The sequence below is a fragment of the Odocoileus virginianus genome, chromosome 32 (assembly GCF_023699985.2).
Source record: "Odocoileus virginianus isolate 20LAN1187 ecotype Illinois chromosome 32, Ovbor_1.2, whole genome shotgun sequence".
Taxonomy (NCBI): Eukaryota; Metazoa; Chordata; class Mammalia; order Artiodactyla; family Cervidae; genus Odocoileus; species Odocoileus virginianus.
Window position 1 is genome coordinate 29,975,898 of NC_069705.1, and position 14,594 is coordinate 29,990,491.

The 14,594-nt window shown below is 44.2% G+C and overlaps 1 protein-coding gene across 7 annotated transcripts in view; it reads right to left on the reverse strand.

The window, feature by feature from the left end:
- Positions 1-14,594, reverse strand: part of TENM3 (teneurin transmembrane protein 3) — a 991,614-nt gene that overhangs the window by 20,500 nt on the left and 956,520 nt on the right. For all 7 annotated transcript variants that reach the window (XM_070460107.1, XM_070460106.1, XM_070460105.1 and 4 more), the window contains 2 exons: positions 8,856-9,031; positions 3,206-3,441 (listed from right to left, as the gene is read on the reverse strand). In XM_070460107.1, coding sequence (XP_070316208.1) covers positions 3,206-3,441; positions 8,856-9,031 — 412 coding nt within the window. The remainder of the gene's footprint in view (positions 1-3,205; positions 3,442-8,855; positions 9,032-14,594) is intronic.

Here is a 14,594-nt window from a genome sequence, read left to right on the forward strand (position 1 = left end):
CTGTGTTTCCCTCACCAGCGCGTTAACCAGCTCTTTCCTGTGCGTCTGTCGTGTGGGTCTGTCTATATGCCCACTATTTGTGCCTGTGGTTCAGATTCTCTGGGTCAGGGTTACAGAATGTGTAATCATGCCTTCTGTTTTCAAAGGACTTTCACATCATCTCACTTGATTCTGTAGCAATTGTGTGAGACTGTGGCAGGGTAAGGCAGCCAATTATATTTATCCATAATATAGATAATCTATATCATGTCTATGGGCTTCCCAGGTGGAGCAGCGGTAAAAAATCCACCAGCCAATGCAGGACATGTGTTCCATCTCCAGGGTCGGGAAGATCCCTGGAGGAGGAAATGGCAACCCACTCCAGTATTCTTGCCTGGGAAATCCCATGGACAGAAGAGCCTGGTGGGCTACAGTCCGTGGGGTCACAAAGAATTGGACATAATGTACACACACCATGTCTACATCACAATGTTAGAAAATTCTGATATTATATTATTGCTATCATAATACAGATAGTCATATAGATAAGGAAAATGATGTTAGGTCTGTTAGATGTTAGAATTTTCCTGTGTAGTTTATCATTAGAGTAAGGAGTGGAGCCTGATCTAGAACTCATAATTTTTGAGGACAGATGTGAGCAGGACCTCTATGTCTTTCGATGAAGTAAGTCTGTGTCTGAGTGCAGGGGTGTGTGTGTGTGTGTGTCTGAGTGCAGGGGTGTGTGTGTGTGTGTGTCTGAGTGTGTGTGTGTGTGTGTGTGTATGTGTGTGTACAGGCACGCCGCGCTGGCCTTAGGGATGGCCGAATAAGACAAAGCTTGGGACCTAACTGCCAGTGTGCAGCGGCCCAGGGAAGCAGGGCTGGGGCAGTGGTCAGTGGTGGCAGCAGACAGACATGCAGGCAGCTCGAGGCCTTGCTTCAGTGGAAGAAAATGCTGGAGCTGAAGCTGCCTCCGGCCACTGACCTAGGCCCTCTGCAAGTGACCCTGAGACGAGCCTGGGGCTGGCTTTCTTGCCCATCACGTTGTTGTGGCTGTTCAGTCACCAAGTCCCGTCCAATTCTGCGGCCCCATGGACGGCAGCACACCGGGCGGCTCTGTCCTCCACTGTCTCCCGGGGTTTGCTCAAAGTCATGTCCAGTGAGTCAGGGATGCCATCTAACCATCTCATCCTCTGCCTTCTCCTTTTGCCTTCAGTCATGTTACCTTCCTGCTAATCTTGTTCTTCTTTCTGATAATCTGTTGTTTTGTCTTCTTGCCTCTCTCTCAGGATAACCCCCCTTGAGCCTCCCCAGCTTCTGTGCATCAGAGCTCCAGGTCTAGGGCCCTGGGGCTGGGGCATCTGGGGGATGGTAAGACAGGAACACAGCTTTGGTTCCAGAAGATTATGTATTTAGAGTCCCAAACCCCTGCCTTGCAATGGAAGTGGAACTGGAATATAACCTGTGAGTTGAATGGCCTGTATCTGATCACTGATTCTTTTTTCTACTTCATTTCTATTTCTTGGAAATAGCCAATATGTATTAGCTGTTTCTTAACTGTGAAGGATTGGCCTGGTGAATAATGTTAGCCAGTTACATGTTTTCTTCTCTCTCCTTGATTTTGAGTGACTTTTTTTTTTTTAAAGGCAAGGGAAATAATTTTAGAAATGGTTATCTGCATTTATCTGATAAACGAAAATCTGCTAACTAATAGAAAGAATGAAGCAGGTTCAGTTTATAGTGGCCTGAAGGGGGTTCCTTGTAGCCTGTGTTTTAGTCCTTAATCTATGTTGTCTTTACTAAACAGCTGTCATAAATCACAGCTTGCTTTCTAGTTGTATCTGGCCCACAGCATGAAAAGGAGGAATAAAAACACCTAACAAGGCAACACAGAGAACATTCTGCAAAGATCAGTTTACACTAGCAATCAGCAGTGTCATCGTGTGTCTCGTAGAAATAAGGTAATCCTGGGACTTCCCTGGTGGCTGTATGGTTATGAATGCGCTTGCCAGTGCAGGGGACATGAGTTCGATCCCTAATCCGGGAAGATCCCACATGTCACGGAGCAACTAAACCTGTGCACCGCAACTACTGAGCCCATATGCTGTCACTACTAAAGCCTGGACGCCGTAGAGCCTGTGCTCCGCAACAAGAAAAGCCACCACAGGGAAGTCCATGCACTTCGACAGAGAAAAGCCTGCTCAGCAGCAATGATCCAGCACAGTCAAAAATAAATAAACTAAAAAAAAAAAGGTAAGTCTGGGTTTTTCATCAATAGCGAGGAGGTAGGTTCTGACATTGGTTACCTCCTGTGTGCCCACATTATGCTTTTTTTTTTGGATGAGGACCATTTTTAAAGCCTGTTGAAGTTTTGTTACAACGTTGCTTCTGTTTTTATGTTTTGTTTTTTTGGTTGCGAGGCATGCGGGATTTTAGCCTTCTGACCAGGGATAGAACCCACATCCCCTGCATTGGAAGGCAAATTCCCAACCATTCTACCACTAGAGAAGTCCCAAGCCCACACTGTACTTTAAAAATATTGAGAATGCAAAGGCAGACTCCATCTTTCAAAGACCAGCCCATGTCTTTCAATATACATATTTAGGATTTTTAATACATGCAATGTTTCAGCCAATGTTTACTCATCCCTATGCCATTACGAAGTCACCTCTCCTGAGTAGGTGGAGGAAAAGCATAAGATTATTAACGTACTATTAGTAAAACAAGAATCAGTTGTCATCCAGGCTATTTGGGATTGTCCTACATGCAAAATCTTCCCTGCTGGCTCAGATGGTAAAGAATTTGCCTGCAATGCAGGAGACCAAATTTAATCCCTGAGTTGGGAGATTCCCTGGAGAAGGAAATGATGACCCGCTCCAGTATCCTTGCTAGAGAATCTCATGGACAGAGGAGCCTGGTGGGCTACAGTTCATCAGGTCACAAAGAGTTGGACACGACTGAGTGACTCACACATTTTACATGCAAAATCCTCATTTCCTAGGAAAGAATGGATTTTTAATCAAAGCTATATTGAGAGAACCCTTTTCTCAAATAGTCGGCTCTTACTATGAGCAATGTGATGGCTTGAGGGCCGGCTGTAAGTCACGCTCTAAGGTAAGGTGCTCCCCTGAGCACGAGCAGGTGAGTCCCAGGCCCGCCCTCGTGGACAGGCCATTGAATGATGCAGACGACCGGCCGGCCATCACCACCCCTGAGGCTGACTTACCCTGAGCTTTCGACCGAAGACATTGACTTTGCCTTGAGCCTGCTCTTTCCGGAATCTCCATTCCACCAAATTCTGACCGTTTTCGCCAGGCAGAGTCATGTTTCTTTTGGCAACTGTTGGGTTAGCGGTGCCGGCCAGAACGTGGGGCTCGGTCTGGTAGTGCGAGTCCAGACCGCTGGCGTAGATGATGCGAAGGGAGCCGTCGTAGCCGATCTGGTAGCTGTTTCTTAACTGATCTAGAAAAAAAGAGGCAGAAAACGTGAACTACAGGTGTGGATTGAACACTTGGTTGGTTGTGGGGTTAAAAGTGATATACATGTCTAAAACACTGGCTGGATTTCATTTATAAGGAATAAAGAGTACTTAATGATATTCTTGTAGAAAATAACAACTTTGATTTCTGGCATCTCATGCTGTAATGCATGGGTTCCCCAACCTCTAGGACCTAATAATGCCTGATGATCTGAGGTGGAGGTGATGTAATAATAGAAATCAAGTGTACAATAAATGTAGTGCTCTTGAATCATCCCCGAATCATCCCCCACCCTCAGTCTAGGGGAAAAAACTGTCTTCCACGAAACTGGTCCCTGGTGCCAAAAAACCTGGGAACTCCGGATGTAACAGGTTTGGCTGAATATTAAAGTCCTTCTCCACTTTAATAGATTTCTTTTTCTCATGTGCCTGACAAAACAGAGGAAGGTTCAACCTCTATGGAATGTGCAGCAAATGTTTTGCAAAGAACAAAATAATATGGGTTCTTTTAGGAGTCTGTGTGTCACCTTCAGGGTCTTATGAGACACCCCTTCCTACACCCATCTTTATATCTATCCTTTGTTAAAGATATTTTGAAAAGATTTAATATCTATACTTTCCACACCAAAAATATATAAGGAGCTATTTCCCCCTGAAACTGACTTTAAAAAAGGCAGTCACATTATATTTTGTATAAAACACCCTCTCATATTATAGGTTATGGACTTAACTAAAGAATTTTAATAATATAGGACCATTTGGGGAAGCAATAAATTCAAGCAACAGTAATTTTAGATGACTGTAGAGATTACCTGACGGAACTGGTTAAAAAAAAAAAAGTCAAAGACGTTTAACTCAAACTCCCTGATTGTCCAGTGGTTAGGACACTGTGTTTCCATTTCAAGGCACCTGGGTTTGATCCCTGGTGGAGGAAGTAAGATCCTACAAGCCAGGAGGTGTGGTTAAAGAAAAAAACAGCAACAACACAAGTCTATAAAATATTATGTACGTGTGTTAGTCACTGAGTTGTGTCCAAGTCTTTGTGACCCCCATGGACTGCAGCCTACCAGGCTCCTCTGTCCATGAGATTTTCCAGGCAAGGATACTGGAATGGGTTGCCATTTCCTTCTCCAGGGGAATCTTCCCAAGTTGGAAGTAAATCTAGCCATAATCTGAAGTGTAACTCAGATTCAACAATTAGTCTTAGAGCAATGACCTCACAGTTGCAGCGGTCATTGTAAATGGGCTTCCTGAAGATTACATCAAAAAGGAATATGGTGGGAGGCTCTATCATGGAGATATTGAATGTTTATGCCTACATGAAAGTGATAAGTGTTAGTCTCTCAGTCAGGTCTGACTCTGTGACCCCATGGACTGGAGTCCACCAGGCTCCTCTGTCCATGGGATTCTCCAGGCAAGAATACTGGAGTGGGTTGCCATTTCCTTCTCCAGGGGATCCTCCTGACCCAGGGATTAAACCCATGTCTTCTGCACTGCAGGCAGATTCTTTACCATCTGAGCCCCCAGGAAAGCCCATACAGTGCATGAAAACATGGAACATCCAGATGTTACATAAATACTTGGAATTTGGTATAAATTTCTAGTGATGGCATGAGAAGTGGATTCAAAGACTGCATCATGCATGGATTCAGAAAGTGCTTGGCCTCGCTCTGTTCTTCCATGGCCAGTGACGCTGATGCAAAAAGGGATTGATGAGACAAGTGGAGAGTGAGAATTAACTTATTAAGTGGGAAAGAAACAAGACTATTTCTAGGTTAACAGAAATATTTAGATAGTATGTGATTTTAAATACCTGTGTGTATGCTCAATCATGTCTGACTCTTTTAAATTAGATTTCTTAGTATTCCTCCATGGACTCTCTGCAACCCCATGGACTGACTGTAGCATACTGGGTACCTACCGACCTGGGGAGTTCATCTTTCAGTGTCCTATCTTTTTGCCTTTTCATACTGTTCATGGAGTTCTCAAGGCAAGAATTCTGAAATGGTTTGCTATTCCCTTCTCCAGTGGACCACACTGTGTCAGACCTCTCCACCATGACCCATCCGTCTTGGGTGGCCCTACACTGCATAGCTTAGTTTCACTGAGTTAGACAAGACTGTGGATGGAGCCAAAGCAAAAACACCACCCAGTTGTGGATGTGAGTGGTGACAGAAGCAAGGTGCAATGCTGTAAAGAGCAATATTGCATAGAAACCTGGAATGTTAGGTCCATGGATCAAGGCAAATTGGAAGTGGTCAAACAGGAGATGGCAAGAGTGAAAGTTGACATTTTAGGAATCAGCAAACTAAGATGGACGGGAATGGGTGAATTTAACTCAGATGACCATTATATCTACTACTGTGGGCAAGAATTCCTTAGAAGAAATGGAATAGCCATCATAGTCAACAAAAGAGTCCGAAATGCAGTCCTTGGATGCAATCTCAAAAATGACAGAATGATCTCTGTTCATTGCCAAGGCAAACCATTCAATGTCACGGTAATCCAAGTCTATGTCCCGACCAGTTATGCTGAAAAAGCTGAAGTTGAATGGTTCTATGAAGACCTACAAGACCTTTTAGAACTAACACCCATGAAAGATGTCCTTTTCATTATAGAGGACTGGAATACAAAAGTAGGAAGTCAAGAAACACCTGGAGTGACAGGCAAATTTGGGCTTGAGTACAGAATGAAGCAGGGCAAAGGCTAACAGAGTTTTGTGAAGGGAATGCACTGGTCATAGCAAACATCCTCTTCCAACATAAGAAAAGACTCTACATACGGACATCACCAGATGGCCAACACCAAAATCAGACTGATTATATTCTTTGCAGCCAAAGATAGAGAAGCTCTATACAGTCAGCAAAAACAAGACTGGGAGCCGACTGGGGCTCAGATCATGAACTCCTTATTGCCAAATCCAGAGATAAATTGAAGAAATGGGGAAAACCACTAGACCTTTCAGGTATGATCGAGATCAAATCTCTTATGATTATACAATGGAAGTGAAAAATAGATTTAAGGGACTAGATCTGACAGACCAGATCAGACAGAGTGTCTGATGAACTATGAATGGGGGTTCATGACATTGTAGAGGAGGCAGGGATCAAGACCATCTCCAAGAAAAACAAATGCAAAAAAGCAAAATGGCTGTCTGAGGAGGCCTTACAAAGAGCTGTGAAAAGGAAGCCAAAGGCAAAGGAGAAAAGGAAAGATATTCCCATTTGAATGCAGAGTTCCAAAGAATACCAAGGGGAGATAAGAAAGCCTTCCTCAGTGATCAGTGCAAAGAAATAGAGGAAAACAATAGAATGGGAAAGACTAGAGATCTCTTCAAGAAAATTAGAGATACCAAGGGAACATTTAAGGCAAAGATGGGCTCAATAAAGTATGGAAATGGTAGGGGCCTAACAGAAGCAGAAGACATTAAGAAGAGGTGGCAAGAATACACAGAAGAACTGTACAAAAAAGATCTTCACGACCCAGATAATCACGATGGTGTGATCATTCACCTAGAACCAGACATCCTGGAAGGTGAAGTCAAGTGGGCCTTAGGAAGCATCACTATGAACAAAGCTAGTGGAGGTGATGTAATTCCAGTTGAACTATTTCAAATCCTAAAAGATGATGCTGTGAAAGTGCTGCACTCAATATGCCAGCAAATTTGAAGAACTCAGCAGTGGCCCTGGGACTGGAAAAGGTCAGTTTCATTCCAATCCCAAAGAAAGGCAATGCCAAAGAATGCTCAAACTACCGCATAGTTGCACTCATCTCACATGCTAGGAAAATAATGCTCAAAATTCTCCAAGGCAGGCTTCAGCAATATGTGAACCATGAATCTCCAGATGTTGAAGCCGGTTTTAGAAAAGACAGAGGAACCAGACATCAAATTGCCAACATCTGCTGGATCATTGAAAAAGCAAGAGTTCCAGAAAAACATCGATTTCTGCTTTATTGACTATGCCAAACCCTTTGACCGCATGGACCACAATAAACTGGAAAATCCTGAAAGAGGTAGGAATACCAGTCTACCTAACTTGCCTCTTGAGAAATCTGTATGCAGGTCAGGAAGCAATAGTTAGAACTGGAGATGGAACAACAGACTGGTTCCACATAGGAAAAGGAGTATGTCAAGGCTGTGTATCGTCACCCTGCTTATTTAACTTATATGCAGAGTACATCATGAGAAACGCTGGGCTGAAGGAATCACAAGCTGGAATCAAGATTGCTGGGAGAAATATCAATAACCTCAGATATGCAGATGACACCACCCTTATGGCAGAAAGTGAAGAAGAGCTAAAGAGCCTCTTGATGAAAGTGAAAGAGGAGAGTGAAAAAGTTGGCTTAAAGCTCAACATTCAGAAAACTAAGATCATGGCATCCAGTCCCGTCACTTCATGGCAAATAGATGGGGAAATGGTGGAAACACTGGCTGACTTTATATTTTTGGGCTCCAAAATCACTGCAGATGGTGACCACAGCAATGAAATTAAAAGATGTTTGGTCCTTGGAAGGACAGTTATGACCAACCTAGACAGCATATTAAAAAGCAGAGACATTACCTTGCCAAAAAAGGTCTGTCTAGTCAAGGCTATGGTTTTTCCAGTGGTCATGTATGGGTGTGAGAGTTGGACTGTAAAGAAAGCTGAGTGCCGAAGAATTGATGCTTTTGAACTGTGGTGTTGGAGAAGACTCTTGAGAGTCCCTTGGACTGCAAGGAGGTCCAACCAGTTCATCCTAAAGGAAATCAGTCCTGAATGTTCATTGGAAGGACTGATGCTGAAGCTGAAACTCCAATACTTTGGCCACCTGATGTGAAAAGCTGACTCACTGGAAAAGACCCTGATGCTGGCAAAGACTGAGGACAGGAGGAGAAGCAGATGACAGAGGATGAGATGGCTGGATGGCATCACTGACTCGATGGACATGAGTTTGAATAAACTCCGGGAGCTGGTGATAGACAGGGAGGCCTGATGTGCTGCGGTTCATGGGGTCGCAAAGAGTTGGACACGACTGAGAGACTGAAATGAACTGGACTGACCGTAGCCCACCAGGCTCCTCTGTCCATGGGTTTTTCCAGGCAAGAATACTAGAGGGGGTTGCCGTTTCCTTCTCCAGGGGATCTACCTGACCCTGGGATCGAACCTGAGTCTCTTGCATCCTGCATTGTAAGGCAGATTCTTTCACTGCTCCACCTGGGAAGCCCTTATGTCACTAAATAAACATTACCTGTAGATATGAGGCTTCTCATCCTTATCTCTGGAGGTTTACATTTCCACCTTCCCTTTCCTAAGTTCATCTTAGAAAAAGCGCGGGGAGGGAGGGGGATGGCCACATGCTACTTCGGTGCCAGCGGTGTTTTAAACAGGGCCGTTGAAAGCTCTGCTTTCATGCTTACCTTGAACCATGGTGTAGAACGAGTCAATGGAGGACAGATTTGAAGTGATGCTGACATCTTCTTCTCGGCTGGATGACTCGATGTCCACTGTGATCGCCTTGTCCATGTCTCCATGGAGGTTGGTGACCACGCCGGTTGGAAATGTCACATTGGTCAGACGACCTTCGCTGTCGTAGCTGAATAAGAGAGGAATGAACTGGGTGGTAAACAGGCAACTGCAGATGCTTCTTACTCACACGAGACTTGGTGGAAATATTAGCTGCACACGTTTGGAAGCATATTTGTCTTTGTGCAGGAGCTGTGCTGAGTGAGGACTTCAAACGTGCTTTGAAGTCATCAGAAGCCTGTTTAACATAGAAAAGCCATGCCGGTGAGAGGGAGAGTAAACAGACAGCTCTCCACCTCAGCACATTTTTCTTTGAAGTGTGACCAAAATCCTCCTGCACATCTAATTTGCTGTTTCAAAGGGAACATGTTTGGTGATATTAAATTTCTTAGTATTCCTCCATATTTTCTACAAAGTAGATTTAATTCGCTGTTATATCCTGTTCGAAGGTTTTACTAACTTATGCGGTCTATGGCAGTGCGATATGAAAAAAATTATATCTGTAACTTTGTAAAACAGTATATATCCATTCATGTTATATATTTGCATATGTAAAGATATTCCTTCAGTACCTCGAGACACCTTCAACACATTAGTATAATAGAGACTTTTAAAAAGACTTTATTTTTCAGTGATCAACATACTTCATAATGGTACACTGGGACTTAAATGTTGGCAGGGGTGGTGATAATCTAGTCTGTACTGACATTACAGGAATGGTGGTGTTTTGAATGATGATTCATTATGTTTACTGAAAAGAGATGATACTTCCTGACATTTAATACTATTTATTATACACTAACTCTTTCTTAGCATATATTATAAGGAGGAATTTATAATTTAAATGTTAGGATGTACCTTAAAATGCTATCCTATAATCACAACTATGCATTAGAGATATAACATTTTACTAACATATTGATTTTGGGAGGTGACTTTTCTACTGGTGGCAGCACCAGAGAAAATTTCAAAAATGACAATGTGCTTTAAAGAAAGGCAGGGGTGGGGGAGCAAATATTAAATGAGAAAACAGGAACTTCCCTGGGACAAAAATGCATTTATGATAGGATTTCATATTTACACTAAAGTTGCTTCATTAACAAAAGATCTAAGAAATGGAGTGCTGAACCACGTCCTACTGAAAATAAGACCGGATGCAGAACTAGGAGATGAAAAGAATCTTAACAGTGAAAGACAGAAGTCACCAGGACAGGGGAAATGTGAAGATATAATAGTAAAAGGTGTAAGCACAGGGCAACAGGAGAAGGGGGTAGATAAAAAGTACTAAATGGTATTTTAGAATAAAAGGAGAGTGGGTTTTGATAGTATCACTTCAAGAAATGTAGTTGGGAATTAGGAGCAGCATCTAGGTATTTGAGGGAGAGCATTCAGCAAGGACAGTGTCATGGTGGAGACAGGAAGGTGGAAAGTTGGGAGGAGAGAGAGGGACGTCCGTTCAGACTCCGTTAATTCAGTGGGGACAGTATCAGTCAGATCAGGGGTTTGACTGACTGGATCTGACAATCTGCCTTGCTGCTTCGCCAGCGGCAGGAATGGGCACTCAGGAGATGAGGCGGGTGATGGAGAGACAGAAAGAAAATGCACCATTAAGTGTAATCATTGTTTGGACCCACAAAAGGCAGAGCTGAAATAAAAAACGAGACTCCTTCTCTTCCCCAGCAACCCAAGTGCCCCTAGCAGATTAAGGCATCAATGAAAGAAACTGAACAGGGCTTATTGCTGTCATTACTTTTTTTTTTTAAGACATTATTACTTTTGAAGAAACAAATAAGCCTAGGTTTATAGAATTACTGACCATACCAGCCTAAAGTGCAATGTTTACCAGGACATAATTCTTGCATTGTTTTATATTTCTCACAGGATAAGATGGAGAAAAAGTTACTGTGTTTTTATAGAAATTAACACCCTAAGGTAAATAAGTACCAGGGATGCAGTGTACAACCAGATAAATACACTGAACACTATTGTTATTTAGTTGCTAAGTCATGACTCTTTCGCGACCCCATGGACTGTACCCTGCCAGGCTCCTCTGTCCAGTGGGATTTCAAGAATACTGGAATGGGTTGTCATTTCCTTCTCCAATAATTAAACTGCTTTATGTTATATATATAAAACATATATACATGTTTATAAAACACATAACATATAAACATGTAAAACATGTTTATAATATGTTTATAACATATAACATAACATATAAAACATGTTTGAAATGTTTTATATATAACATATATAAAAATACATGTTATATATATAAAATATATAAAGAGAGTACATCCCAAGAGTTCTCATCACAAGCCAAAATTTTTCTATTTCTTTAACGTTTTATCTATAAGACATGATGAATGTTCACCAAACTGACTGTGATATTCATTTCATGACATACGTAAGCCAAATCACTGTGCTATATACCTTAAACAGTGCTGTCTGTCCATTATGTGTCAATAAAACAGGAAGGAAAAAGCCACAGAAAAGATTTAAAAAGAAATGGACATCCTTTTGCATCCTCCTATATAAAAGGCAATTCAGTACTTCATCAGCCCTTGCCTCCCTTCCCATTTTACAGACGGACAAATGAAAATCTGATGTGATCAGGTGGTTTGATCAGGCTCTCTCTCCGCATCTCACGACGGGCCCATGCCTGGAGCTTCTAAGCACTGGACCCAGGTCCCGGAGCCTGTCTGTAAATCACAGTGCTTGACGGAGTGGAGAACGACAGCTTCATACAGATGATGCCACCTGCCAGCACTCTGCTGGTTCATTCCCGCCGCTGTCACTCACCCGCCCTTTGCTGGTTTGTTTTCTAGCTCCATTCAATCTACAGCGGGCCCGTCACCTTTCTCCTGCGGAAAGCATCTCTCCCATCCTCGCCACTGCTCTTTCACTGGCCAACCTCGCGGTCCCCATCCTGTTGGGCAGGCATTTCCAATCACAGGATGCTGAGCGCGCCGTCTTTGAGCATGTGTTCGAAGACGCTTACCTGTTTGCCTCCGGTTCTTTGGAAAATAAAGCCACAAGTAGCCTTTGCAGGCAGTGCGGTTAGAATGCCAGAGGGTTAAGCTGGTACCTTAGTGGCCCAGCTCCACAGTGTGGCCCCGGAAGTCCTGAGTTCATGCTTTCATACGGGGTGCTGCACGTAAAAAGTGAGGCACGCAGGGCTGAAGGGCTGGCACGGGGCTGGCCAGGAAAGCTGCCATTTCCTGAAGGGCCCTTAGAGCATCTACCCCGCTGGTCACCTACCAGTTTCCGAATAAGCCTGTAGGCAAGTTACAGCGCGAGGGATCTGTGGGTACGAAGAGCATCAGAAGCAGGGGATGGTGTGACGTCCTGCTGGAGCGGCAGGCAAGCACCACGTCAAGGTGGGGACTTATGCTGGGCCTTGAAATAGATGAGGATTTAGATGGGAAGATAAGGAAGGCATGGGACATAGACCAGCCAAGAAAACAGCCAGGGAGAGGGTGTGGAGGCGTGAGGAAGGACAGGCTCTGAAGTCAGGGGCATGGAAGAGCCCGCTGAAGCAGAGGGTCCAGGTAGGGGCCATGAGATGGTGGAGGCAGGCCCTGGACAGGCGTCACCACTGGGGACTGTGATGAAGCGAGGCTTTAATCAAGCTTAAAGGAGCCCAGGGGTGGGGTGACAGGACACTCAGGGACTCCTCCCCAGACTCGCCGATTTCACAAATCAAGACAAAAAAATAAGATTGGGGACCAGCAGAGGGTTTTGAAAATTCTTCACCTGTTACCAGCATCCTTTCATAAAGAGAGGCCATTTAGCCACGCCGCAGGGAGAAAGGACCTAACTTCAGGGGGAGACCATTCTTGACAAGGAAAAATAAAGCTTTATGAACACATTCTCTCCCTCATTATGTATTTTTTTTTCCCCATTTCACTGTGGATCCGTGAGAATTTTTGCACAGATTCGCAGCTAGGACAACAGAAGTGAAACAAGATGGATGGCAGACATTGGAATTACCAGGGGACCCTGGATGAGGGAGGGAGGGAGAATGAGACGCCCGTCAGATGGGGCAGCTGATCCCATCTTTAGCAAAAGCAGAAAACCAATGCAACAGCCGATGTCCGGCCGTCCTCCGAAAAGCTTTGATCCCAGGTTCTAACGGGGCCTTCTCATCAAATACATGCCTCTGGACACAGTCTCTGCCCTGTGCAGCGTTGTGGCGCTCTGGAAGGCTGCCTGGCCTCGCTCGTGAGCTAGCCTGCCTTGCTTGTAGATTTGAGACATGGTTTTCTTTTATGAGCTTTTGAAATCGCAAGGCTACAGGCTCCAGGGAATCTGACTGGAACATCACTTTCATGCCCCGCACCCCTTCCACTCTTGGCAGCAACCTCGTAGCTTCAGATTCATCACACAGCACATTCCTTTTTGCTCCCGGTTGACCCCTCCTGACAACGGCCCCTCGCTGGAAAAGACAAACTCCCTCCGGCTCCCCATGACCTCCTGCTCCTTCACTGATGGGCTGCCCCGCGTTGAGCCTTCTCTATTTGTTCATCTTTAATTTTGATTGCGTTTTTGCCTAGACTTGCTGTTTTAGCCTTTGTGGTATATTTTTAAATCTCTTTTTAAGTTTCCTTAACAGCAGGATTCTCGACAAATGCCCTGGAAAGCCAGAGGCTCAGACCATCTCAGTTGAAGATGCTGATTTCCATCCTGATGTGAAATCCTCTCTCATACCCCCTTATAGACAAGAAGTTCCCGACACTTTCCTTTGCCTTCATGATGCCTTGCACGTATCTTTCCACTCCCACAGCCGCCCTAGATTGCCAAAGTTGGTTTTGCTGCCTCTCCCCACACCCATGGCTAACAAATCCACCTTCTAAGCTGTGCCATGCCCCTGCTCCCGAGGGTAACACTTCTCTGCTCAAACATCCCTAGCAGTTCTTCAGTTGAGACAGACATTGACCAAGACTGTCACCGACTAAGACCCACAGACTGTTAATACTGCATATACATTCAGGTGGAAACCGAGTTCTCAAAAACTTAAACAAATCAACATTAAAACACACACACACACACACACACAAAGGTGTTTGTGTGTGGGGGCAACTTCCCTGGTAATCCAGTGATTAAGACTCTGTGCTTCCAATGTAAGGGGCAAGGGTTCAATCCCTGCTCAGGGAACTAAGATCCTGCATGCCCAGGGCATGAAGCCCCATGTGAGTGTGCTAAGAAGCTTCACTTGTGTCCAACTCTTTGCAACCCTATGGACTACAGCCCGTTAGACTCCTCTGTCCATGGGATTCTCCAGACAAGAATACTGGAGTGGGCAGCCATACCCTCCTCCAGGGGATCTTTGTGACTCAGGGATCAAACTTGCGTCTCCTGTATTGCAGGCGGATTCCTGGCCACTTGCTCAAAATTCTGAGCCACCAGTCACAGAAAGGACTTCCAAGAAGGACTTAATCAACCTGTCTTTTCCACTGTCCCCCTGACACAGAGGAAGAATTTTTTCCTCCCATCTATCAGAGTTCCTTTGGTTTCAGTTTCCTTTCATCATTTAACAGCCAGTAAAACAAAACAAAACAAAAAATCCCTCCAGTCTTGCCATCTGTATGGGAATTCTTTTTTCACAATGCTAATCTGTAATAACTTCTCTG